General features: G+C 55.0%; 1 protein-coding gene across 2 annotated transcripts in view; it reads left to right on the top strand.

The window, feature by feature from the left end:
• Positions 1 to 27,620, top strand: part of LOC144736031 (voltage-dependent T-type calcium channel subunit alpha-1G-like) — a 93,322-nt gene that overhangs the window by 30,354 nt on the left and 35,348 nt on the right. For both annotated transcript variants that reach the window (XM_078618672.1, XM_078618671.1), the window contains exons 10-21: positions 1,116 to 1,267; positions 2,448 to 2,633; positions 3,206 to 3,323; positions 4,159 to 4,314; positions 17,003 to 17,096; positions 18,270 to 18,457; positions 18,954 to 19,616; positions 20,082 to 20,182; positions 20,688 to 20,811; positions 21,087 to 21,155; positions 22,315 to 22,493; positions 24,583 to 24,709. In XM_078618672.1, the coding sequence (XP_078474798.1) occupies positions 1,116 to 1,267; positions 2,448 to 2,633; positions 3,206 to 3,323; positions 4,159 to 4,314; positions 17,003 to 17,096; positions 18,270 to 18,457; positions 18,954 to 19,616; positions 20,082 to 20,182; positions 20,688 to 20,811; positions 21,087 to 21,155; positions 22,315 to 22,493; positions 24,583 to 24,709 (2,157 nt within the window). The remainder of the gene's footprint in view (positions 1 to 1,115; positions 1,268 to 2,447; positions 2,634 to 3,205; positions 3,324 to 4,158; positions 4,315 to 17,002; positions 17,097 to 18,269; positions 18,458 to 18,953; positions 19,617 to 20,081; positions 20,183 to 20,687; positions 20,812 to 21,086; positions 21,156 to 22,314; positions 22,494 to 24,582; positions 24,710 to 27,620) is intronic.

Here is a 27,620-nt window from a genome sequence, read left to right as displayed (position 1 = left end):
CCGCCTTTGTCTTTCCCAGGGGCGATATTCACACACCGCACGAGTTACTCGTTTGAGTCGGGACCGGTTTCAGATAATCGTCACCGGTGTTTGGCGGCCGTGAGCGGGGAATCGAGCTCGGGTCGCCGGGTTCATAGCGCAGCGTAGCGCTGACCACTGCGCTCCCCACACACCATGCGCACGTCGCATTTGTAGAATGGTGGACAGTTTTCCGCGGTGAGAAGTGATCGTCGCTGGAAATGAATAATAAATTCCCGACTCTTTTAAAGGGTCGTTACGGGGGGAGGTCGTGCTGACAGTTACCATTAACTACCTCGCCTGGTATGCAGGAGGTCGTGGGTTCGATCCCGTATATTCGGAGTTTTACGTGTCCCTCGCTCTCTTTCTCTCTCTCCCCGTGGCCGCGTGGATTTTTATCCGGGTTCTCTGGTTTTCCTCCTCCACATTTAGAATCAACATCAAGCTGCTGCTATAGATTTCCACGCGATGATGACGTTGGTGGACGATAAGCCAGCTTTGTCGAGCTATTATTATTGCTGCTAATACTGCTGCTGATGCTGTTATTACTTATGATAATACTGCTGCTGATGCTGTTATTATTTCTTGTGATAATACTGCTGCTATTATTATTGCTGCTAATACTACTGCTGATGCTGCTATTATTACTTATGATAATACTGCTGCTGCTATTATTATTTCTGATAATACTGCTGCTACTATTATTATTGCTGCTAATATTGCTGCTGCTATTATTATTGCCGATAATACTGCTGTTATTATTACTGATTATACTGCTTCTATTCTTATTATTTCTACTAATACTACTGCTGCTGCTACTTATTGCTGCTAATACTGCTGCTGCTGTTACTATTATTACTGCTAATACTGCTGTTGCTACTATTATTGCTACCATCACTACTGCTGCTGCTGTTATTTCCGCTACTACTGCTGCTGCTCCTGATGTCTGTACGTTGAACTTCCTTCGCACTCGCACCGTACGTAGCCAAATGTGCCCATCGGAGGGGCGGGAAATGTCCAGATGTTCAGTCGGGGCATGACGTGGGGTCGAGAGGTTACTGACGGTAGACACCCCCCTCCCCCCCCCGCGATCGCAGCCAGACGAGCTGACGAGCGCACTGGAGATCAGCAACATCGTCTTCACGAGCCTCTTCGCACTGGAGATGGTCCTCAAGCTCCTGGCGTTCGGTCCACTGGGGTACATCAAGAACCCCTACAATATATTCGACGGCGTCATTGTCATCATCAGGTCAGGCATGGCGAAATTCAGGATGGATAAATGTATATAAAATCAAGGCGAAACGTTTCCACGCGAGCTCACGACATCTACAGGCCCGTTACAGTTTTATCTCTATTGTGGTATCGGTAACGATCAAAGGGAAGGAACCAACTCGTTTTTGTTTTAACGCCGAATGTATCGCTGCCGAAACGGTAAAAAAAGGCCGATGCTTTATGGCAAGAAAGGTCCCATGATGTAGCTGCTCACCCCGAGCTAAAAATGCCCTGCGAGTGGCATTGTCCTTGAGCTGTTCGCCTTTTGGCGTCCTCTGGTCTAACACCGATTGAGACGAGGCTCTAGAGAATGCTGTCTCTGGTGTGGACCAATCCGTTTCAAAGACAACGCCAAATACTACCAGAGCATGTTTTTGTTTGCATGTTCACCACACATGATTCCTCGCAAAACGGTTTTCTGTTTGGTGTTTTAAGATCATAACGCAACTGTTCTAATGCCAGAAGGGTAAAAGCAATTGTTATGCAGCCGATTCTCTTGAAGTTTTTGTCCCAATCGTTACGATTCCGGCAGCAACAACAATTATAAAAATTGTCCCCTGGGATATTACAACTGCTCAACCCGAGTCGTTCATAATAACTCACATTTATTCATAAGGCGCCTTCCACCAATGTCTCAAGGCGCCTTGTAAGAACAAGGACGAGGAAAGGGCCAAAGAGAGACAGAGAAGCTAAATGGAATAAACTGACTTAAGAAGATGCGGTTTTAAAGACCACACTTTAAAGTATCAACATTGTCGGATAAACCAATTCCCAGCGGTCAGGGTGGCGGCGGATTCTGCAACCGTGGTGCAGACGCAGCAAGGTGCCCGTATTGAAACGGCTGTACGCTGCATGGACTTGAACACTCAATTTCCCCTGTACGAGAATGCGGGGTAAACCGTAGGGGTTGACACGCTGTGACGCACGCGGGCAGACAATGACATCACCCGCCGTTCGCTGCTAAAGTTGCGGTGAAGTCACCGCATCGCCAGTGCCAGGCCCAACAAGGTCTGAATTGGTATGTAATAAGGTAGGGGCACTGATAAGGCCTCGACAGCTACGGTGTGTCTGAGCGCGTCTCTCTCTCCCTCCACACGTTACGTACGTCGCATTCGCCCGCTCGCTCAATCGCCCGCCCGCCCGCTCGCTCTCTCCAGCGTGTGGGAGATCGTGGGCCAGTCAGACGGGGGGCTGTCGGTGCTGCGCACGTTCCGCTTGCTGCGGGTGCTCAAGCTGGTGCGCTTCATGCCCGCGCTCCGGCGCCAGCTCGTGGTGCTCATCAAGACGATGGACAACGTCGCCACCTTCTGCATGCTGCTCATGCTGTTCATCTTCATCTTCAGGTGAGTGCGCCCGCGACCCCACCGACCCCACCCACCCGCCCACCCACCCGCCCACCCGCCCGCCCGCCCGCCCGCCCACCCGCCCGCCCGCCCGCCCGCCCACCAACCCCCCGGCCATAGGAACGTGGAATCGTCACTGCTTGGCTCCAGCGTACGGCTGTCAATGCTTCGTTGTCAATGCGGGCGGCGGAGGGGAGGGAAATCTCGTTCCAGCTCTTTGGCGCGAGCTCGTGAGCAAGTGGCTCGCTCAGTGGAGCGGTCACCGCAGCTTGTAAATTACGATTGACAATCGATTTTTGTTCGTTCCGGGTGAAAGTGCCAACGCTGTCTCGTGCAGCCCTCCCTCCGCCCGATGCAGTCAAATGAAACCCTGTGTGAACACAAAACATAACACTGGCCGTAACACAAATCGCAACACAAATCGTAACACAAACCTTAACACAGGCCGTAGCACAGGCCACACGGCAACCCGGTTCTCCTCACACAAACGCTTGTTTTTCCTGCTCCCCCGTCTGCCCCCCCCCATCTGCCCCCCCCCCCCTCCCTGTTGTCTTGTTCCGCTGGGCCCAAAGCATCCTGGGCATGCACCTGTTTGGGTGCAAGTTCAGCCGCCACCTCGACAACGGAGACACCGTCCCAGACCGCAAGAACTTTGACTCCCTCCTGTGGGCCATCGTCACCGTCTTCCAGGCGAGGCCTCACCTGCCTCTGTCTGTCTCCCTGTCTGTGTGTCTGTCTGTGTGTCTGCCAATCTGTGTGTCTGTGTGTGTGTCTGTCTGTGTGTGTGTCTGTGTGTCTGTATGTCTGTCTGTGTGTCTTCATTTCCGTCTGTCTGTGTGTCTGTCTGTGTATCTGACTGTCTGTCTGTACGGCAAGTCCTCGCTTAACACGCAGCGGTGTTCACGCGACAATGCCGTTCTTCCACGAGGGAACGCTTTTTGCACAACACAGAATGTGCCCCCGTTATAACGTGGAAATGTGCTCTCGTTAAAACGTGCAATGCGCGCACCGCTCTAACACGTGACATGAGCATTCTAACGCGGTTTCTGAGCGGTCAACGACGAACTACTTTCTTGAGCTGCACGGTCGAACGCTACACAGTTGTCTGTCCTGCCACCTTACTACATAGTAATCGTCGTGGTAGTGGTGATAGTCGTAGTATTTGTGGTAGTTGTGGTAGTCGTGGTAGTCGCAGTCCCCCGTATCTCGCCAAACGTTATCTTCAGGACGGCGTCGGCCCCTCCCAGGGCGCTCAACGGGAACTCGGCGTGCGTCGTCTCGGGTGAGCTCGCGACGGCCGTGTCCGAGACACTGAGCCGGGGACACTGACATAGAGGGTTAGAAGGCCCGGCTCCGATCGTCTCTCTCCCTCCAAAAATCTGGGTTCGGAATTCAGGTTTCTCGGCGCGCCGGTCATTCATCCCTAGGCCCGCAGGCACGGCAAGCCGGCGGCCTAGGCCCCAAACCGGCTGGTAAGCGAGCTGAGTTCTAAAACGCGATGTCGTCATCGTCACCATCGTCGCAGATCCTGACGCAGGAAGACTGGAACGTGGTGCTCTACAACGGCATGGCCTCCACGTCGCCCTGGGCCGCGCTCTACTTCATCGCCCTCATGACCTTCGGGAACTACGTCCTCTTCAACCTCCTCGTCGCAATCCTCGTGGAGGGCTTCCAGGCTGAGGTGAGCACCGTCCCTGGGTGTGTCCGTCTGTCTGTGTGTCCGTCCGTCTGTCAGTCTGTCTGTCCGTCTGTCTGTCAATGTGTCTGTCTGTCAATGTGTCTGTCTGTCAATGTGTCCGTCTGTCTGTCAATGTGTCTGTCTGTCTGTCAATGTGTCTTTTTACTGATTGGCCGTGTCGGGTGGTGGAGGGTTACGACACATTTATAAATAACGCGATCTAAACCCAAAAACGTTGATTATGAATAACATTGGTCGCGAAAGCCTACGTGTTAAAATGTGTCTGTCTGTCAATGTGTCCGTCTGTCTGTCAATGTGTCTGTCTGTCAATGTGTCCGTCTGTCTGTCAATGTGTCTGTCTGTCAATGTGTCCGTCTGTCTGTCAATGTGTCTGTCTGTCAATGTGTCCGTCTGTCTGTCAATGTGTCTGTCTGTCAATGTGTCCGTCTCTCTGTCAATGTGTCTGTCTGTCAATGTGTCCGTCTGTCTGTCAATGTGTCTGTCTGTCAATGTGTCCGTCTGTCTGTCAATGTGTCTGTCTGTCAATGTGTCCGTCTGTCTGTCAATGTGTCTGTCTGTCAATGTGTCTGTCTGCCTGTCCGTCTGTCCGTGCGTCTGTTCGTCTGTCCATGTGTGCTGCACATGTGTACGCATGTATGTACGAGTACCCGGTGTGAGTGAAAGTATTTGGTGAGTGTGGGAGTATCTGGTGCGGTGATGGCGGTGGTAGTGGTGCTGGCCACCCCATCCCCTCCTGTGCCATGCCCGGCCTTCGCAGCCGATGCTGCTCGCTAAAAGTTTGTTGAGGCTACACGTGGGGGGGGGATCTTTGTCTTTGTGCGTGGGGGGGAGCAGCGGTAGTGTAGCAGGTTAGCGCTACGCTGCGATACAAACCCGGCGACCCGACTTCGATTCCCGCTCGCGGCCAACACCGGCGACAATAATCTCAACCGGTCCTGAGCCTCCCCTATGTCGACTCAGCCTCAAATGAGTGCCATCGCCACCGGGGAGATAAAGGCGGACATCGCCACCGGGGAGATAAAGGCGGCCTGGGGTGGTGCTGGCCACCCAACCCCCTCGTGCGCCCCTCGCGAACAGCACTTGCCCCAACAACCTGTGGCAGGCTACACGGGGGAGCTTTGCCTTCGATTTTTACTTGGTGGCGGGCACCGGCGAGCTTCCTGACTCGCGCTCACGGCCACAGACACCGGCGACGGTCATCCATCCGGACCGGCTCCGGGGCCTTGCCGCCAAGGTTCCACTCGGGCCCCCCAACATGATCACCTGCCGTAGCGCGGAGTCAACGCGGACGCGCGCAGCCCTCGCGGAGTTGCGTGCGTCGGCGTGATCGAAATAGACCCGCCGTCGTTTGGCTGAGATGGAAAACACAACAAAAAAAAGGCCCCACCCCCCCCCCCCAAAGAAAAAGCCGCCCTTTAAAAATAAACGGATATCGTTAATTATAATTAGAATAATTGCACGCGGGGTGTGGGGGCCGCGTGCTCGTTAACAGATGAACATTCCGCGCCGGGGGAGGAAGCGAGCGTGTTGATGGCGGACACGGAGGTCACGTGGGGCGGGCGGGTGGGGAGATACAAAGGCGGGTGAGTGAGTCATCTGGGCCCCAATGGAGGACTCGTGCTGGGTGGCCCACTGGGGAATTTCGCAAGCGGAAGCCGTGGAAGCGTCATCTTGAAGTTGTAGATTTTCACATTGTATTTTACCCAGGCGTGAGTGTAACTCTGAAACGTTTGGACGTTCATTCTAAACGTGCAGGGGCCCGGAGGATAAATCCACGTGACCACGGGAAGAGAGAGAGGGGGAGAGAGACGCAGCTCAAAATATACTTCCAATTTATTAAATGTGGAATTCTAAACCCAACTACCAAATCATTGTTTTATTCACCAGGTGAGGCCCCACTGAGCTGCTAGTTTTCCCAGAAGCGACCTGGCTTCTTACAAATGACAGCTCAACAAAGTGGCTTATCACCATGTGGAAATTGTTCATAGCAGCAGTCAAATACTCGAGTGACGTCGATTCATAATGTGGAGGGAACAACTGGAGGACCCGGAGAAAACTCCATGGAGAGAGAGAGACACGCAAACTCCAAATATACAGCAGCAGCAGGCATCGTCAGGGTCGGGATCGAACCCACGACCTCCTGTAGACCAGGCGAGGTAGTTAACATCTCCTAGCCACCGTGGTGATGATGAGAGAGACACGCACACTCCAAATATACAGCAGCAGCAGGCGTCAGGGTCGGGACCGAACCCACGACCTCCTGTGTACCAGGCGAGGTAATTAACATCTCCTAGCCACCGTGATGATGATGATGAGAGAGACACGCAAACTCCAAATATACAGCAGCAGCAGGCATCGTCAGGGTCGAGATCGAACCCACGACCTCCTGTAGACCAGGCGAGGTAGTTAACATCTCCTGGCCACCGTGGCGCCCTCCGTGCTCGGCCTTGACCAGTCGTCGGTCACCGTCCCTTCTGCCGCTGCCCAAAGCGTCACCCCCACACCGCTCCTCGAGAAACGGCCTCGGTTGGTGCAGCGAGCCGGCCGACCTGCACGTGCCGCCCTCCACTCCACCTCAGACGCCATCTGCTGTCCGCGTGGCAGTCAAACCCCCGGAGCCCTTCGCTTCTTGAGGCGGGGACACCGGAGCCCGACGAAGGCGCCAACTCGAATTTGACTCCGGAAGAGAGAGACGCAGAGAAAAGATTAAAACTAAACCCTGAGCGAGTATTCAATGGGGCTCGACACTCAACCTCCAACTTGCATCAGATTTTAAGGCGATTGGCTATTTCGTGCAGTCGATGGCTACCGGGGCTGAGCCCATCGACTCACTACACTTGAGAACACGGTTTAGTTACAAGCCAGTTTGTGCGAGTCTACGGGTCTCTGTGTGAGTCTATGGGTATCTGTGTGAGTCTGTGGGTCTCTTTGTGAGTCTGTGGGTCTCTGTGTGAGTCTGTGGGTCTCTGTGTGAGTCTATGTGTCTATGTGTGAGTCTATGGGTCTCTGTGTGAGTCTATGGGTCTCTGTGTGAGTCTGCGGGTCTCTGTGTGAGTCTATGAGTCTCTGTGTGAGTCTGTGGGTCTCTGTGTGAGTCTGTGTGGCTTTGTGTGAGTCTTTGGGCCTCTGTGTGAGTCTGTGGGTCTCTGTGGGAGTCTGTGGGTCTCTGTGTGCGTCTATGGGTCTCTGTGGGAGTCTGTGGGTCTCTGTGTGAGTCTGTGTCTATGTGTGAGTCTCTGGGTCTCTGTGTGAGTCTATGGGTCTCTGTGTGAGTCTGTGTGAGTCTATGGGTCTCTGTGTGAGTCTGTGTCTATGTGTGAGTCTCTGGGTCTCTGTGGGAGTCTGTGGGTCTCTGTGTGAGTCTATGGGTCTCTGTGTGAGTCTTTGTGGCTCTGTGTGAGTCTGTGTCTATGTGTGAGTCTCTGGGTCTCTGTGTGAGTATATGGGTCTCTGTGGGAGTCTGTGGGTCTCTGTGTGAGTCTACGGGTCTCTGTGGGAGTCTGTGCGTCTCTGTGTGAGTCTATGGGTCTCTGTGTGAGTCTATGGGTCTCTGTGTGAGTCTGTGTCTCTGTGTGAGTCTGTGTGGCTCTGTGTGAGTCTATGTGGCTCTGTGTGAGTTTATGTGTCTATGTGTGAGTCTGTGGGTCTCTGTGTGAGTCTGTGGGTCTCTGTGGTAGTCATTAGTGACCGGGGTGAGACCATCAACTCGCTCCACTTGGCATCCCGGTATAACCCCAGGCAGCAGCTGAACCCCGGCGTGTAACCCAGGGACCTCATTCCGTGCACCACCCTCTAACACGAACTCGACCGATCAAAGGAGCAGCCCTGCAAGTGCTTGCTCCGGCCACTGGTAACAGAAGGTGGCTCACTCGAGGCAGCGCTCGAGAGGGTCCCCTCTGGGGGGAATTTGGCCTACTCTTCCACACTGGCCAGACGTCTCGGAAGAAGCGGTGTGAGTTCCCACGCGCTCACCAACGCCACGCTCACCACCAACGCGCTCACCACCGCCACGCTCACCACCGCCACGCTCACCACGGTCACCACGCTCACCACCACCACGCTTACCACCTCCACGCTCACCACCTCCACGCTCACCACCTCCACGCTCACCACCTCCACGCTCACCACCGCCACGCTCACCACCGCCACGCTCACCACGGTCACCACGCTCACCACCACCACGCTCACCACCGCCGTATGCAGCCGAGCGAGCGACCGACTCGGTCGGTTGCATACAGGTCAGGTGAGCAGGTCACGTGAGCAAGTCAGGTGAGCAGATCACGTGATCAGGTCAGGTGAGCAGGTCACGTGAGCAGGTCAGGTGAGCAGGTCACGTGAGTAGGTCTGGTGAGCAGGTCACGTGAGCGCTGCTCACCGCGACACCGCCACTGTGACGGTAGCAGACCAGACGTGCTGTATGTACGTGGTGTGTGTGCTGTGTGCTGTGTGTGTGTGCTGTGTTTGTGTGTGCTGTGTGTGTTTGTGTGGTGTGTGTGCGTGCTGTGTGTGCTGTGTGTGCGTACAACGCTGTATGTGCGTGTGGTGTGTGCGTGATGTGTGTGCTGTGTTTGTGCTGTTTGTGTTTGTACTGTGTGTGTGCGCACTATGTGTGTGTGTGCGCGCGCTGTGTGTGCGCGCTATGTATGCGCTGTCTGCGTGTGTACTGTGTGTGTGTGCGCTGTGCTGTCTGTGTGTGTGGGCTGTGTGTGTGCTCTCTGTGTGTGCTGTGCGTGCGCTGCACCTCTTAACCTATAACACCTGGCGAGCCACCGCCCACCTTCGGCGTGACCTCGAAGTGCACCTAGCCTGGCACGCGCACCACCGCCGCCGCCTCTCATCGGCGAACGGCGGCCGTCATCGCCGCAGACTTAGCGACGCCTGGTTCAATGGCAGGACGCTGCCTTGCGGTGGTGCTCAATCTGCTTCATCCACTCAGGCAGCTGCCCAGACGCTGGGCCGCCTCGATCGGCACGTGGAGTCTCAGAGTCCCTGGTGCCGGTGGGGGGGGGGGTTCACAGTGGCCGTGTCACCACCACCACCAGCCCAGCCTGCGCCCAGTGCCGGATGAAGCCAGTGCGGGGCCTGTAGCACGTGTTGTTACAAAGGGGCCCTGAATTATAAAAAACACGTAAATATTAAAACACGAATTTTTTACTTGCACAGTAAAGTAATTGTATTTTCTCATTTGCTATACAGCCAGATAATACGACAAATCGCTAAGCTTAAACACCCGGTTGTTCGTAAAAGTTGAAGGCGGTATAGTACTATAGTAATAGAGCAAGTGCAGAATCGCTGATTCGGAATTGATAGCTTGAAAGCGTTTAACGCGGGGCCCTTGAAAGTGCGGGGCCCGTAGCTACATATCTACATACTGTATGTAGATACTGTACTACCTATGTAGCTACTACTACATAGCGACATATGTTGTATGTTGTAGCTACTTGTGTACTCGAGTAACTCCGCCCACTACTTGTGTAGCTACTTTTGCTACGAGGATAACCCGGCACTGGCCACGCCCCCAACCGAGTGACAATCTGCATCTTCTTGTCGCCCGGGCTTCAAATGTTCTCTGAGAAGCGGGAGGGAGCTTATCCGAGGAGTGGGCGGGGCTACACAAGTAGTAGGCGGGGCTAGACAAGTAGTAGGCGGGGCTAGACGGGAGTGGGTGGAGCTACGCGAGTAGTGGGCGGGGCTACATGACTAGTGGGTGGAGCTACACATTTGGTGGGCGGGGCTACCCGGCCAGTGGGTGGAACTACACAAATAGTGGGCGGGGCTACTTTGAAAGTGGGTGGAGTTACGTGAGAACTGGGCGGAGCTATTCGGGCAGTGGGCGGGGCTATACAAAAGTGGGCGGGGGGCTGAGGGAAGGAGGGAGGGGCTCCCAGGTCACCGCCACGGGTCACCGTTGAACCTCTATGGGGCGTGTGGCTGCGGGGGCTTTTAACTTTTAAGCGCGTGGTTCATTTGTAGAGGTGAGGAAAAAAGAGAAGAGAATGCGGCATTAACGAGATTGTCGTTTCCCTGGGACTCTTCTGTTTGTGTCGTTCAGAAACACAAATCACGGACCTGTGTGGAGGTACTGTATATGCCTGGCGACCTTCTTGAGTCAAACTTGCCTGGACTGATTTGACTTTCTCCTTTCAAACCCCCTTGTTTTTTTTCTCTCATCATTTTTTGAATTGTTTGTTTTTTTGTGTTGAAATTAGCACGTGGGAATGAACGATCGCCGCGGTTACTTTCAATTTCCAGTTTGTTCGTTTTTTTTCGCTTGCATGTGCCGCGTGCCCGCGCGCTCGCCGCGTCCATTGGAGCCCGCTCCGCTTCCGAGCGATCGATCGTCCTGCGACCGCTTTGTCCGCACCGTGGGCTAGCAGTTGCGCACGGGGGGGGGGGGGTGGGTGTGACTGTGACGGCCGATCGTAGCCGGCGCGTCGACGCTGCGGGCAACCGTTTGCGCGGAGACGTCTGCAATGTGTAAGGGGAATCGGTCGCACGCAACCAATTTCCAGTTGATTGCAACCTCTCGAAACTGTTTGCAGACGCACGGTCCACGTACAAGCGATGCAGTTTCGTGCAACCAAATTGCGCAACTCACTGCAACCCGCTGCAACCCGCTCGCTGCTTTTTGTTGCGAAGGTGTCGAGATAAAGCGATTGAGTTTGCGCGCAACTAAGTTGCGCAACTGATCTCGCGGCCGACAGCAGCAAACCGGTTGTGGAGAGGCGTCCAAATGTCGGCGATCCGGTTGCAAGCAACCTCGTTGGCTCCACTGATAGCTCGGGTGCAGACGCGGCTCCAGGGATTGCGGCGACGCGCCGGGAGCATCCTGCGTGGAATGACGATGATTGCCACGATCGTAGCATTGTCCTTGAGCAATGGTGGTGGTGGTGGTGATGACGGTGGTGGTGGTGGTGATTTTCCCTGTCTCGTTTTCCGTTGGCCGAGATCTTTGGTGTGCTGCTGCTGCTGTCGCCGCTGCATCGTCATCAGCCCCCCCCCCCTCCCAGCCCCCCCCCCTCCCAGCCGCCCCTTCCAGCCCCCCTCCCAGCCCCTCTCCCAGCCCCCCCTCCCAGCCTCCCCCTCCCAGCCCCCCCTCCCAGCCCCCCTTCCAGCCCCCCCTCCCAGCCCCACCTCTCCCAGCCGCCCCTCCCAGCCCCCCTCCCAGCCCCCCTCCCAGCCCCCCTCCCAGCCGCCCCTCCCAGCCTCCCCCCCTCCCAGGCCCACCTCTCCCAGCCTCCCCCTTCCAGCCCCACCTCCCAGCCCCCCCCTCCCAGCGCCCTCTCCCAGCCCCACCTCTCCCAGCCGCCCCCCCCAGCCCCCCCTCCCAGCTCCCCCTCTCCCAGCCCCACCTCTCCCAGCCGCCCCTCCCAGCCCCCCCCCTTCCCAGGCCCCCTCCCAGCCCCCCTCCCAGCCCCACCTCTCCCAGCCACCCCTCCCAGCCCCCCCCAGCATGTTGTTTCTGCCGTGACTGCCCCTCTCCCTTCTCTCCCCCACTTTGCCGCGTGCCGTTTTGTCTTCTCCTACCCCCCCCCCCCCCGCGTCGGCAACTCTCAGGAGGGCTACCCGCCGGTATTACCGCGGCGGCGGGCGGCGTTGCTGCGTCCGCTCGCGATTCCTCTCCCCCCCCCCCCCCAAAAAAAAAACAATTGAGATGATGAGGTATGGGGGGTAGCGCCAATGGAAACTATTGTGTTCCCATCATCATGACCATCATCACCACCATCATCACCATCATTATGACCATCATCATCACCACCATGAGCATCACCAGCATGACCATCACCAGCATCGTCGTGATCATCAGCATCATCATTATCATCACCACCACCATCATCATCACAACCATCACTATCATCACAGCCATCATCATCATCACAACACCACCATCATCATCACCACCGTGTGTGTTTGCCACAGCCGAAATTTCTGTGAAAGGCGTTCCAGGCACGGCACCCCCCTTCCACCGCTATCACGGGAGAGCCACGGTGACGGTAATCGAGCGGTTAGCGCGCTGACCTCCGAACCCCTCCTCCGGGCGAGCCGAGTCGGTCGATTCCCGCTCACGGCCGCCGACCCCGGGGGGCGACTGAGCACCCGCGGTGTGTGCGGTGTGTGTGCGGTGTGTATGCGGTGTGTGCGGTGTGTGTGCGGTGTGTGTGCGGTGTGTGTGGTGTGTGTGCGGTGTGTGCAGTGTGTGTGCGGTGTGTGTGCGGTGTGTGCGGTGTGTGCGGTGTGTGCGGTGTGTGTGCGGTGTGTGCGGTGTGTGTGCGGTGTGTGCGGTGTGTGTGCGGTGTGTGCGGTTTGTGTGCGGTGTGTGTGCGGTGTGTGTGCGGTGTGTGTGCGGTGTGTGCGGTGTGTGCGGTGTGTGTGGTGTGTGTGTGCGGTGTGTGCGGTGTGTGTGGTGTGTGGGTGCGGTGTGTGCGGTGTGTGCGGTGTGTGTGCGGTGTGTGCGCTGTGTGCGGTGTGTGCAGTGTGTGCGGTGTGTGTGGTGTGTGTGTGCGGTGTGTGCGGTGTGTGCGGTGTGTGTGGTGTGTGTGTGCGGTGTGTGCGCTGTGTGCGGTGTGTGCGGTGTGTGTGGTGTGTGGGTGCAGTGTGTGCGGTGTCTAAACTTCGCTGCTCGGGAGGGGGGGAGGGTAGAGAAAGACGGGCGTGCGGGCTTGGTGTCGTGGCCCAGCTGGGGCCCCCCCCCCTTAGTGCGCCACCGCTCCGGCCTCTGTAGGTGCTGCTGCTGCTCGCTAACAGCACTTGACCCAAATCTGTTGCAGGCTACACGGGGAGGGGGGGGGGGTCTTTACTTTTGTATTTGTGTGTGCGCGTTAGTCATCGAAAGTTCGGCTTCGCAGCACTTGAAATGATAATGAATGATACCGCGTGATAAACTAAGAATAGGTTTTACCCCTTTCTGGCAGTAAAACACCAAGTAAGAAACCTTTCGCAAGGAATCAAGTTAACGCATTAGCCACACGCGGTACTTGTGAGACAAAGTTTCACAAGTATGAGGCTTTCGCGACCAATATCATCCATAACATAGGGGTTTGGGTTAGATCGCGTAAATATAAATGTTGTCGTTAAACATGCCATGCGGTGGGAGCGTTGGGAGGTGGTTTTATAATCCGGGGAACCCATCGTGCCCCGTCTGTACGAGCGTTGAACTTCTTTCGTGCCGTACGCGGCCAACCGTGGCTAATCGGAGATGCGGGGGGAAGGACAACAAACTAAACACAGCAACAACAACAACAAGAAGCAGTTCGAAAGAAATTACTTCTCAATGTTGTAGAGTGTGTAGTGAATAGTGGCCAAGTGTATAGTAGTGTAGTGTATAGTAGTGTAGTGTATAGTGGTGTAGTGTATAGTGTAGTGTATACTAGTGTAGTATATAGTAGTGTAGTGTGTAGCAGTGTAGTATATAGTGGTGTAATATATAGCGGTGTAGTGTATAGTTATGTAGTGTATAGTGTAGTATATAGTAGTGTAGTGTACAGTGTAGTATGTGTGCATGTTGAACTTTTTTCGCACTGTACGTAGCCAACCGCGCTAATCGTCGGTGCGGGTGAAGGACAACAAACTGAACACAGCAGCAACAACAACAACAGGAAGTAGTTCTGACGAAGCGGGCCCTCAATCCAGACCCATCGTCCCCCGGGAGAGGCGTCTCCATCCGGCCGTCTGGATTCACCCGGCGGGGGGCGGTGTCATTCGTTACGGAATCCTCTCTCGCGGAATCAGAATCGGCAAATTTTATTTCGTCTGCAGGGGGAATCCGATGAGCTATGAAGCTCTTGTTCGGCGGAAAGGCCATTCGGGGGGCACGTGGGTCAGAACGTTACAAACGACGAACACGACGAAAAAATAAACCGCTCGGATTGCAAAGTATAGGAACGGTAAACAAATCACTAAAACAAATGTCCAAATAAAGCTAAACTGGATTTATTTTCATCTTAGCAGGTAAGGCCTGCTGAGCCGCCAGCTTGACTTTCAGCAGCAACCTGGCCACGAATGACAGCTCAATGAAGTGGCCTATTATCATCACGTGGGAATTCAAGGCAGCAGCCAAATCATTTAAATGCACGACGTTGATTTTAAATGTGATAACTACCTCGCCCGTGATACAGGAGGTCGTGGGTTCGATCCCAACCCTTGCGTGTCTCTGTCCCCGTGGTAGTGTGGATTTGTATCTGGTTCCTCTGGGTTTTCCCTCCACATTTAGGATGAACGTCATGCGTTTAGAGTATTTGGCTGCTATAAATGATTTCCAGACGATGATGATGAGCCCACTTTGTTGAGCTATCATTTGAGATGGCCAGGTCGCTTCTGAAAATAGGGCTCTTTTCAGCTCCGTGGGGGCCTTACCTGGTGTGTAAGAAGAAGTTTAGTCGCTTAGTTTAGAATTCCACATTGGGCCATTTGGCGGTATTTAATTATTTTTTGAATGGCAAACTCGGAGCATGATGGTGGCATTCAACAGGCCTCCTCTTGCGAATGCCGCAAGAGGAGGCCTGTAGCGTCCACCGAGAAGCAGCCAGCACGTTGGAGTACGTTTTTTATGGTCAAAATACACACACACCACCCCCTCACCCCCAACTCTGTATTTACCGGGGAGGTCGTCGAGATAGAACCAGGGAGGTCGTGGGGATAGAACCAGGTTGGTCGTGTAGATAGAACCAGGGCGGCTGTGGGGATAGAACCAGGGCGGCCGTGGGGATAGAACCAGGGCGGTCGTGGGGATAGAACCAGGGCGGCCGTGGGGATAGAACCAGGGCGGTCGTGGGGATAGAACCAGGGCGGTCGTGGGGATAGAACCAGGGCGGTCATGGGGATAGAACCAGGGCGGTCGTGGGGATAGAACCTGTGCGGCCGTGCGGATAGGACCAGGGCGGACATGGGGATAGGACCAGGTCGGACGTGGGGATAGAACCAGGGCGGTCATGGGGATAGAACCAGGGCGGCCGTGGGGATAGAACCAGGGTGACCATGGGGATAGAACCAGGGTGGTCGTGGAGATAGAACCAGGGCGGTCGTGGGGATAGAACCAGGGTGGTCGTGGGGATAGAACCAGGGTGGTCGTGGAGATAGAACCAGGGCGGTCGTGGGGATAGAACCAGGGTGACCATGGGGATATAACGAGGGCGGCCGTGGGGATAGAACCAGGGCGGCCGTGGGGATAGAACCAGGGTGGTCGTGGAGATAGAACCAGGGCGGTCGTGGAGAAAGAACCAGGGTGGCCATGGGGATAGAACGAGGGCGGCCGTGGGGATAGAACCAGGGCGGCCGTGGGGATAGAACCAGGGCGGTCGTGAGGATAGACCCAGGGTGGTCGTGTGGATAGAACCAGGGCGGTCGTGGGGATAGAACCAGGGCGGCTATGGGAATAGAACCAGGGCAGAGGTGGGGATAGAACCAGGGCGGTCGTGGGGATAGAACCAGGGCGGCCGTGGGGATAGAACCAGGGCGGCCGTGGGGATAGAACCAGGGCAGACGTGTGGATAGTACCAGGGCGGTCGTGAGGATAGAACCAGGGCTGCGGTGGGGATAGAACCAGGGCGGTCATGGGGATAGAACCAGGGCGGCCATGGGGATAGAACCAGGGCGGTCGTGGGGATAGAACCAGGGCTGCGGTGGGGATAGAACCAGGGCGGTCGTGGGGATAGAACCAGGGCGGCCGTGGGGATAGAACCAGGGAGGTCGTGGGTATAGAACCAGGGCTGCGGGGGGGATATAACCAGGGCGGTCGTGGGGATAGAACCAGGGCGGCCATGGGGATAGAACCAGGGCGGCCGTGGGGATAGAACCAGGGCGGCCATGGGGATAGAACCAGGGCGGCCGTGGGGATAGAACCAGGGCGGTCGTGGGGATAGAACCAGGGCGGCCGTGGGGATAGAACTAGGGCGGTCGTGGGGATAGAACCAGGGCGGTCGTGGGGATAGAACCAGGGCGGTCGTGGGGATAGAACCAGGGCGGTCGTGGGGATAGAACCAGGGCGGTCGTGGGGATAGAACCAGGGCGGTCGTGGGGATAGAACCAGGGCGGTCGTGGGGATAGAACCAGGGCGGTCGTGGGGATAGAACCAGGGCGGTCATGGGGATAGAACCAGGGCGGTCATGGGGATTGAACCAGGGTGGTCATGGGGATAGAACCAGGGTGGTCATGGGGATAGAACCAGGGTGGTCATGGGGATAGAACCAGGGCGGTCGTGGGGATAGAACCAGGGCAGCCATGGAGATAGGACTAGAGCGGCCATGACTGGGGGTACCGCTGGGCCACATTATCGTAGCCCCGTCAGTTTCCGCCGCAATAAAAAAAGAAATCCCGCGATGTGACCTGATTTGAGCCAAATCAGAGACGCGGCAGGACGGATTCTTAGAACTTTCACGATGCTCCCTCTCTGCGAACGCGAGTGAACATGAGCACCGCTTCTGCCCCTTTCTTGCAGTTGCTGGTGCGTGAGCGAGTGAGCGAGTGATTCTCGCGTGTACAGGACGCGCCCACACGTGGGTGAGCGCGTCCTGTACACGCGTGCACGTGTGTGTGTCTATACACGTGTGTTCGTGTGTGCGTGCATGAGCGCGTTCGACGTTGCCGCTGCTTGTGGCGTTGCCGACGGAGCTGAGCGGGCGGCTGGCGGGGGATGACGTTCAGCCTTGCCCCCCCCCCCCCGTGTGCGCCACAGGGCGACACGAACCGCTCCGAGTCAAGCTTCGGGAAGGGCTCCGTGAGCTTCGACGACGACCTGGGGAAGAAGTCGGAGTTCCCCATGATGACAAGTGAGTGACTCCATCGCCACCACCTCTGCCCCCCCCCACCCCCCGAAGTTAAAATGCAGGGGGAGGGGATAAAAAGGTGAGACTGATATCGTCTGGAGAACGTGCGATGGCTAATGTGCACGCTATAATCACCGCACACAAAAATACAAAGATAAAGGCCCCCCCCCACACCCGTGTAGCCTGTAACAAACTGTTGGGGCAAGTTTTTTTAGGGAGTAGCAGCACCTATGAAGGCCGGAACTGTGGCACACAAGGGGGTGGGTGGCCAACACCACACCCTACGGCCTTTATCTCCCCAGTTTACACACCACAGCAGGTACTCATTTGACCTTGGGGAGACCCAGAACCGGTTCAGATATTTCTTCTTCTTAAAAAGCTCAGTTCTTTTCAACGATGTTTCATTTTATTTTTACGAGGTAAGGCACACTGAAAGTGTATAGCTCGTTAGAATCAGAATATTTAGACTGCAGGAGGGGTAAACAAATCACTTAAAAAAATACAAATAAAACTAAACTATTTTAGTAAGGCCAGATTAAGCTATGTAGCTTCGTTTTCAAAAGCGGTGGAGGGAAAAACCGGAGGACCCGGAGAAAAATCCACGCGGCCACAGAGAGAGAGACACACGCAAGCATCTTCTAGCCACCATGATGATGATGAGAGAGAGGGAGACACACAAACTCCAAATATACAGCAGCAGGCGTCAGGGTCAGGATCGAACCCACGACCTCCTGCATACCAGGCGAGGTAGTTAACATCTGTGATGAGTACCTGCTGTGGAGCCGGTCAAGCCGCCTCTTGTAGGTGCCGGCCTTAATAGGCGCTCGCTAACGGCACTTGCCCCAACGGTCTGTTGAGGCTACATGGGGGATTTTTTTCTGCTCTTTGGTTTTGTTGCAGGGAGTGGTGGCGTGGCAGTTAGCGCACCGCGCCACGAACCCCGGCTGACCCGAGTTCGACCCGCTCTCGCGGCCATCGTTGGTTAGGAAAATCTGAACCGGTCCTCGGTCTCCCCTAGGTCGACTCGGCCTCAAACGAGTACCTGGTGCTGTGTGTAAAACATCAGCGCGCAGGGAGACAGGTGGCCGTGCCGGCCTTCATAGGCGCTCGCTAACAGCATTTGCCCCAACAGTCTGTTGAGACTTACGCGGTGGTGGGGATCTTTGTCTTTGGCAGTCGTGACGCCCAACGGGCACGTGGATTCCAAGTGCAGCCTGAGCCCGCCGATAATCACCCACACGGCCGCCACCCCGATGCCAACGCCCAAGGGTTCGCCGCACGCCGACGGCCCTGTGTCGAGGCACGGCAGCGCGGCCTCCATCGGGCCGCCCGTCCACAGCGCCAACCCCGACCAGAAGTCTCTGGTAAGGCCGCGTGACCACCCTCCGCCCCCCCCCCACCACCACGCCGCCACCACCAGGTGTTGTTCCCCCTAGCCGCGTGGCTCCACCTGGTCGCATGGCTCCACCTGGTCGCGTGGCTCCACCGGGGCCGCGTGGCGAGACGTGAGATCCTCCCCCCCCCACTCCCCTCCTCTGGCAGTAGCCACACCCACTCAACTGATAGATCCCCACGCTACTCAGGTAGCTCTGCTCACTACTCAGGCAGCTCCACCCACTGCCCAGGTAGCTCCGCCCAGGTAGCTCCGCCCACTGCCCAGGTAGCTCCGCCCACTGCCCAGGTAGCTCCGCCCACTGCCCAGGTAGCTCTGTCCACCGCCCAGGTAGCTCCGCCTACGCAAACGTTTTAAACCAGGGACAAAATCCAGATTTTTGTGAAACTTCATGCCACTGGAACAGACTTGTCCTGCCCGTGTCTCACTCCCTCATCTCCCCCCCCCCCACCGTCTCCCCCCGGCAGGTCGGTAGCTTTAGCGCCGGCAGCTGGAGCAGCCGCCGCTCGAGCTGGAACAGCCTGGGCCGCGCATCGAGCCTCATCCGGCGCGGCGGCAGCAACGACGCCAACGGCGGCGAGCGCGAGTCTCTGCTCTCCTCGTCACGCTGCGGAGCGGGGGGAGGTGGGGGAGGGGGGGCAGCGGCAGCCGCCGTCACCGGACACAACTCGGCCGCTGGTAGCGGTTGGGGTTCAGGCTCCGACGACGACGGCGGCGACGACGGCGGCGGAGAAGAGAGGGGGGGCGGTGGTGGCTCGACGACGATGATGGTGGGGGATGTAGAGAAGCAGCAGAATCATCGCCACCACCACCACCACGGTCATCAGCGCCACCACCACCAGCAGCAGCAGCAGCTTCACCACCAGCAGCGGAGTGCAAGCGTCTGCAAGGAAGCGCCGCGCAGCCGTCGCAGTGCGTCGCTCTGCACGTCGCCCGACGCGCCCTTTGACCCCGAGCCCATGGTGCTGGTGGTACCCTCGCTTAGCCTGCCGGCGGGGGATGGACCGGCGGGGGCGGCGGTGGGGCGCCACGCTCGCAGGGACAGCGCCTGCAACGGGAGGGCGGCGAGGGACGTGGACGGGAAAAGAGCCGAAGAGGAGGAGGAGGAAGAGGAGGAGTACTCGGATGAAGTAAGATGCGGCTGTGCGCGCACGCGGCCGTGACGGGGATTGCGATGATGAGCGCAACGATGACGGTGACGGTGATGATAACGATGATGACGGTGCTGGTAGTGGTGGTGGTGGTGATTATGACGATGGTGGTGATGATGATAATGTTTGCGGTGATGCTGATGATGATGATGATGTCGATGATGATGATGATAGTGATGGTGATGGTCGCAATGGTGATAATGACGGTGGTGATGATGATAATGACGGTGGTGATGATGACGATGGTGATGATGATGGCGATGACGACGGTGGTGGTGATGTTGATGATGGAGGTGGCGATGATGGCGTTGGCGGCGGCAATGATGGCATTGGCACCGAGCGCCCGGACACGTCACCATCACGCACGTGTACGATAAAATAATAATGACTAAAAATCAATATTTGCGAGGAGTAACGATTGTTGCTGTGATTGTGGCTTGGCAGAGCTGTCTGAATCGGATGAGGAAACGCCTGCAGCCTCTGAAGCCGAGGTTCTGTGCGGAGCGCGAGGACTGGTCGCTCTACCTGTTCGCTCCACGCAACAGGTAGAGGGCGCTTTGACGACGATGACGACGGCAAACGACCACTGCAAATGAGCCCGACGACAAAGGCAGCAAAACACGATGACCAACAACAAAAAACGTCGATAACAAATAACAAACACGACAAACAACAACAAAACACAACGACAAACAACAACAAGACACAACAACAAATACTACAAATACAACAACAAAAAGACAACGACAAACAATAAGACACCACAACAAACACGACAAACAACAACAAAAACACAACGACAAACAAACAACAACACGCGACAAAACAACTAATTAACGACAAAAACACGACTACGAACAAGCAAACGACGAAGCGCTGCAACGAAAACGGATCGAGCGCCTCCCCAGAGGATGCTGACGTGGCGGCGGTGTCGTGGGCATCCTCGCCGTTGGCGGCGGCGGCATTCTCGCCGTCGTCGTCGGCGGCATCCTCGCCGTCGTTGTCATTGTCCATCGTCATCGTCGTGTGACCTCTTGCGTCCATCTGCAGGTTTCGAATGCTTTGCCAGAAGATCATCTCCCACAAGCTGTTCGACCACAGCATCCTCGCCATCATCTTCCTCAACTGCATCACCATCGCGCTGGAGAGGCCAGACATCCAGGATCGTAGCATGGTAATGGCGCGCCCCCACCATGCACGACGGCACTTGCAGACCGGGTCTCAGGGTCTTGAGATATGGCTCCAGGAGACCGGGTCTCAGGGTCTTGAGACTCGGCTCCAGGAGACCGGGTCTCAGGGTCTTGAGACTCGGCTCCAGGAGACCGGGTCTCAGGGTCTTGAGACTCGGCTCCAAGGAGACCGGGTCTCAGGGTCTTGAGACTCGGCTCCAGGAGATCGGGTCCCGGGGTTCTGAACATTCCCGCTCTAACTCTCTCCGTGTGTTTGCAGGAGAGGCTACTGCTCTCCATCTCCAACAACGTCTTCACCGTCATCTTCACGCTGGAGATGACCGTCAAGGTTCGCAGGCCGCACATCTCACGGCATCACCACACATCTCACGGCATCGCCACGCCAACACACAGCCAGCAGGCTTCACCATGGCCTGGTCAGAGGCACCTGGGCTGACACAGCCAGCAGGCTTCACGATGGCCTGGTCAGAGGCACCTGAGCTGACACAGCCAGCAGGCTTTATCATGGCCTGGTCAGAGGCACCTGAGCCGACACAGCCAGCAGGTCTCATCATGGCCTGGTCAGAAGCACCTGAGCTGACACAGCCAGCAGGCTTCATCATGGCCTGGTCAGAGTCACCTGAGCCGACACAGCCAGCAGGCTTCACCATGGCCTGGTCAGAGTCACCTGAGCTGACACAGCCAGCAGGCTTCATCATGGCCTGGTCAGAGGCACCTGAGCTGACACAGCCAGCAGGCTTCATCATGGCCTGGTCAGAGGCACCTGAGCCGACACAGCCAGCAGGTCTCATCATGGCCTGGTCAGAAGCACCTGAGCTGACACAGCCAGCAGGCTTCATCATGGCCTGGTCAGAGTCACCTGAGCCGACACAGCCAGCAGGCTTCACCATGGCCTGGTCAGAGTCACCTGAGCTGACACAGCCAGCAGGCTTCATCATGGCCTGGTCAGAGGCACCTGAGCTGACACAGCCATCAGGCTTCATCATGGCCTGGTCAGAGCCACCTGAACTGACACAGCCAGCAGGCTTCACCATGGCCTGGTCAGAGTCACCTGGGCTGACACAGCCAGCAGGCTTCACCATGGCCTGGTCAGAGGCACCTGAACTGACACAGCCAGCAGGCTTCACCATGGCCTGGTCAGAGTCACCCGAGCTGACACAGCCAGCAGGCTTCACCATGGCCTGGTCAGAGTCACCTGGGCTGACACAGCCAGCAGGCTTCATCATGGCCTGGTCAGAGTCACCTGAGCTGACACAGCCAGCAGGCTTCACCATGGCCTGGTCAGAGTCACCTGAGCCGACACAGCCAAGGCCTCCTATGTTCAACGGGTCCATAATGGCCATGTGAAACACACCTAGCCCGCACTATTGAAATGATAGGTTCATGCCCTGGTCTTGGTATCTTTCTCTCCCTCTCAGGAGAGTCATAATGGCCATGCTGCTGCTGTCGCTGCTGATGACGATGATGGTGTTCACCTTTGGCCACAGGTGGTGGCCCTGGGCCTGTTCCAGGGTGAGAGAGCCTACCTGCAGACCAGCTGGAACATTCTGGACGGCGTGCTGGTCCTAGTCTCCATCGTGGACCTCCTGGTGGCCCATGTGGGAGGCCCCAAGATCCTGGGCATCCTCCGGGTCCTCCGCCTCCTCCGGACGCTCCGCCCGCTCAGGTGGGCGGAGCGTTTCATGCCGAGCGGACCTAGTAGTGGGACGGTCCTATTGCCAACAACGGTGTTGGTGGTAGTGGGTAGAGGCGCCTATTGGGAATAAGGATGTTTATTTATCACTGGAGGAGGAATCTGATTGAGCTATGAAGCTCTTTCCTCGCAGATGTTGAGTCAGTTCTGAAGGTATCAGCCCACCTACCCATAGCTTGCACAGAGATGCAGTGCGGTGAGAGGGTGAGTGAGCGGGTGAGTGGACGGGTGAATGAGTGAGTGGGTGAGTGAGTTGTGACCTGCAGTGTGGTGAGCGGGTGAATGGACGGACGAGCGAGCGTGCAGGTGAGGGAGTGGGTGAGTGCATGGGTGATTGAGTGAACAGGTTAGTGGGTGAGTGAGTGAGTTAGTTGAGTTGAGACCTGCAGTGTGGTGAGTGAGTGGGTGCATGTGTGAATGGGTAGTGAGTGGGTGGGTGAGTGAGTGAATGAGTTGAGACCTGCGGTGTGGTGAGTGAGTGAATGAATGAATGGGTGAGTGGGTGAGTGGGTGAGTGCGTGAGTGGGTGAGTGCGTAAGTGGGTGAGTGAGTGAGTGGGTGTGAGTGGGTGAGTGAGAGGGTGAGTAAACAGGTGAGTGAGTGGGTAGTGAGTGAATAGGTGAGTGAGTTATAGATTTGAAGCTTTCGTGACTGCAAGGATTCATACTCTTAGGTTTTTTCGGATTTATAATTTTTATTTCTATTATTATTTCTATTATTTTTATTTCTATTATTTCTTTTTTACCTACGTGACTTTACCGAAAAAACCTAAGAGTAGGTGAGTGAGTGGGTGAATGGGTGAGTGGGTGAATGAATGGATGAGTGGGCGAGTGAACGGGCGAGCGTGTAAGTTGTGACCTGTGGTGTTACGTGGTGGTGGTGAAGGGGTATACAACAAGTCCATGTCAGCCGCAGACTTACTCCTCAACACATGGGCCGGAGGAATCAATGGGGGGGGGGGGGGGGGGGCGGGGGGAGACGTTCAGGGCAGGAGCGGCAACATCCACATCGACCCGCAGTCGACGCACGGGTAGAGTCAGTCGGAGGACACCACGTTCCCACTTTGCCGCATTCAATAAATCGTCGTTTGAATCCGCGCGGAGAGAAACGTTGGCCTCATTTCCCGGCTCTCTCGGGCCTCGTTAAACAAACGGGTTCATGAAGCAAACTCTCTCTCTCCGTCGTCTTCTCTCCCTGTTGTGTTCAAAGCGCCGTCTGTCTCTCTCTCTCTCGTGTCCTGAAAAAAAAAGTGATTTGATGAGACGCAGAATATTTATCCATACTGGAGGAATCCGATGACCTGCAAAGCTATTTTGTCACAGATGTGGCACAGGTGTGTCACAGTTGTGGACAGGTGTGGCATAGGTGTGGCATAGATGTGCCAGGCCGGGTGCACTCCACACCTTTGATTTGGTGCGGCTGGCCCCGTGCTGCGCAAAAGAAGTTCGGCGCAGGTACGGACGGGCGGACGTGAAGCGTCGAAGGCTCTCTGCCCACCTGGGGGGGGGGGGGGGGGCAGATTCACTGCGGCCGCCTTGAAACCCACGCTGGAACTTCCACAAGGTGCGGCGAACGGACTGCCGCCGCTCCTGCCGCTGAGGGGCGAGCGGCGGGAGTGCCGCCTGCAGCTTGAGCAGGGCCCCCTACTGGCAGACGAAACCCCACCCCCTACCGTGACACCCAGAGCCTTCCCTGCTCATAGCCTCTGCGCTATAATGGTGTAGTGAAGACACAGTGTGCGAAAACACTGTTAGCTCTCTGTCTCACTCTCTCCGACTCTATCTCTCCCCTCTGTCCCTCGCTCTGTCTCTCCCTTTGTGTCTCTCTGTCTCACTCTGTCTCTATCTCTGTCTCATTCTCTATCTCTCTCTGTCTCTCTCTGTCTCACTCTCTATCTCACTCTCTCTCTCTCTCTATCTCTTACTCTGTCTCTCTCTCTGTCTCACTCTCAGTCTCTCTCTCTCTTTCTATTGGCTTCTCTGTCTCTCTCTTAGTCTGTCTCTCTGTGTGTCTCTCTCTCTGTCTCTCTTTGTGTCTCACTCTCTGTCTCTGTGTCTCTCAGGGTAATCAGCCGAGCCCCGGGTCTCAAGCTTGTCGTGGAGACGCTCATCTCATCGCTCAAGCCCATCGGCAACATCGTCCTCATCTGCTGCGCCTTCTTCATCATCTTCGGCATCCTCGGCGTCCAGGTAACGGTCGGCGGCAGTGGCCGCGGCGGTGGCGGCGGTGGTGGCGGCAACAGAGAAGGAGGCCCGGGTTCAACTCCCTGCCTGGGTTCAAGTCCTGGCCTGAGTGCCTTGTTGTGTTGTGGAGTTTGTGTTCTACCCTCCCCCCACCTCTTCTGCAGAGTGTGAGAGTGTGTGTGAGTGTGCGTGTCAGAGTGCGTGTGTGCGCTGTGTGTGGTGTGTGGGGAGAGGCAGTGTACCAGTCCTGGGCCTCCCCTAGGTCGACTCAGCCTAAAATTAGTACCTGGTGCGGTGTCTAAACATCGTCACCAGGGAGACAAAGGCGGTCTGTCGTGGTGCTGGCCACCCACCCCATCGTGTGCCGTGCCAGCGTTCATCGGTGCTACTCGCTAACAGCACTTTTGTATTTGTGTAGAACTTCTTTCGCACCGTACATAGCCAACCGCGCTAATTGGATGTGCAGGGGGCAGGAAAACAAACTAAACACAAAAAGCAGTTCTAAAGAAATGAGTTTGTCAATCTAGACGATGACGATTATTTGAAAGTGCACAGCTCCAGTGGCTTCCAAATATCGGAAGGGAAGAGCGTTCCAGACGGCCGCAGAAGTGCCGAGGGTGACGGGAGCTCGCGTGATGATGGTTTATGCTCCTTGACGAGATCAGCGATGCATCACGGTGGCTATGAGATGTTAACTCCCTCGCCTGGTCTACCGGAGGTCGTGGGTTCCATCCCGACCCTGACGATGCCTGCTGCTGTTTATTTGGAGTTTACCGTGTCTCTCTCTCGCTCATCATCATCATGGTGGCGAGGAGATGTTAACTACCTCGCCTGGTCTATAGGAGGTCGTGGGTTCCATCCCGACCTTGACACCTGCTGTATATTTGGAGTTTGCGTCTCTCTCTCTCTCTCCCTGTGGATTTTTCTCCGGGCCCTCCGGGTTTTCTCTCCACATTTAAAATCAGCGTCACGCATTCAGATCATTTGGCTGCTGCTATAAATCGCACACGGTGATGATGATGATGATAATCCCACTTCTTTGAGCTATCATTTGTGATAGGCAGGTGGTCGCTTCTGAAAAAGTGCTACGCAGCTCAGTGGGCCTTACACCTGGTCAAATAGAACAAAATATTTTTGTTTTTTATATTTATTTTAAGTGATTTGTTTACCTTCCTCTACTTTGCACTTAAATTTTTGTCGTAATTTCCTGGCCCACCCAGCTACTACTGGACGTCTGTCAAAAAGAGCTTCGCAGCTCATCGGATTACCTCCAGGATAAACATTCTGATTGTGGGTTCAACATTGAGAATGTGCTCAGAGTGGTTTTTGGGCTGCCGTTACACAGCCATAGCAGTCAATCAGTGCCCTACCTTATTACAGACCCCAATACAGACCATATTAGTCACCCCGTGCTCTTATGAATCTCAACGTTCATCTGATACACTACACTGTACACTAAACTATAGAATACACTTTACACTCCACTACTATAAACTACACTACTATACACTACACTATACACTACACTACTATACACTACTATACACTCCACTACACTATACACTACACTATACACTAAACTATACACTCCACTAAACTATACACTACACTACTATGCACTCCACTACACTATACACTACACTATACACTACACTATATACTACACTATACACTACACTATACACTACACTTTACACTACACTATACACTACACTATACACTACACTATACACTACACTATATACTACACTATACACTACACTATACACTACACTATACACTACACTATACACTACACTATACACTACACTATACATTACACTATACACTACACACTACACTATACACTACACTATACACTACACTATACACTACTATACACTACACTATACACTACACTATACACTACTATACACTACACTATACACTACACTGTACACTACACTATACACTACACTACACACTACACTATACACTACACTATACACTACTATACACGACTGTACACTACACTAGACACTACACTATACACTACACTATACACTACGCTAGACACTACACTATACACTACTATACACTACACTATACACTACACTATACACTACACTATACACGACACTACACTATACCCTACACTATACACTACTATACACGACTGTACACTACACTAGACACTACACTATACCAGTGGCAGCTCCTGCAAATTCTCTCAAGGGGGGCAAATGTCTGGATGATTGATAAGAATAAGGTCCACCCATGCAATGGATAAATTAACAGCTTAAGCATGTAAAGGCAACTTCACTTCTTTAATATTAATGAAAAATAAAGTGACTCTTACAATACATCTTGTTTGTTTCTATACTCACTATTAATATACAATCCACTCAAGTTTCTTTTATTAAAGATTCCACTAGGTGGCGACAAATTATATTGTTGGATGAAACGTGCTTACGTATGATGACGTAAGCACGTATGATGACGTAAGCACGTTAGGGCGAGCCCTCCCGGAAGCCATAGAGAATGCATTGCAGCGCCCCCGTTCGAAAAAAAACATCTTTGAATGTAAGTCTATGGGGCCACTCGGGGCGATTCTCAGCCGGAGTGAAATCGCCCAAAAAGAGGCGGTACTCCACAGAACGTGACATGACGCTGATTGGACTATATCCAGAGGCACAGTGACGGCTAGCGTGACTCTGTGGTTGAATGACATTGGTGGTGTGTCGCCCAATCGCCCTAATGAAGAAAACGCCCCTGCACTATACACTACACTGTACACTACACTATACACTACTATACACTTCACTACATTATACACGACAATGCACTACACTATACACTACTATACACTACACTATACACTACATTATACACAACTATACACTACACCATACACTACGATACACTACACTATACACTA

This window comes from Lampetra planeri, chromosome 58, assembly GCF_965212315.1.
Source record: "Lampetra planeri chromosome 58, kcLamPlan1.2.h2, whole genome shotgun sequence".
In the NCBI taxonomy this organism is placed as follows: Eukaryota; Metazoa; Chordata; class Hyperoartia; order Petromyzontiformes; family Petromyzontidae; genus Lampetra; species Lampetra planeri.
The sequence above is the reverse complement of the archived record's forward strand: the minus strand, read 5'-3'. Positions and strand labels throughout refer to the sequence as shown.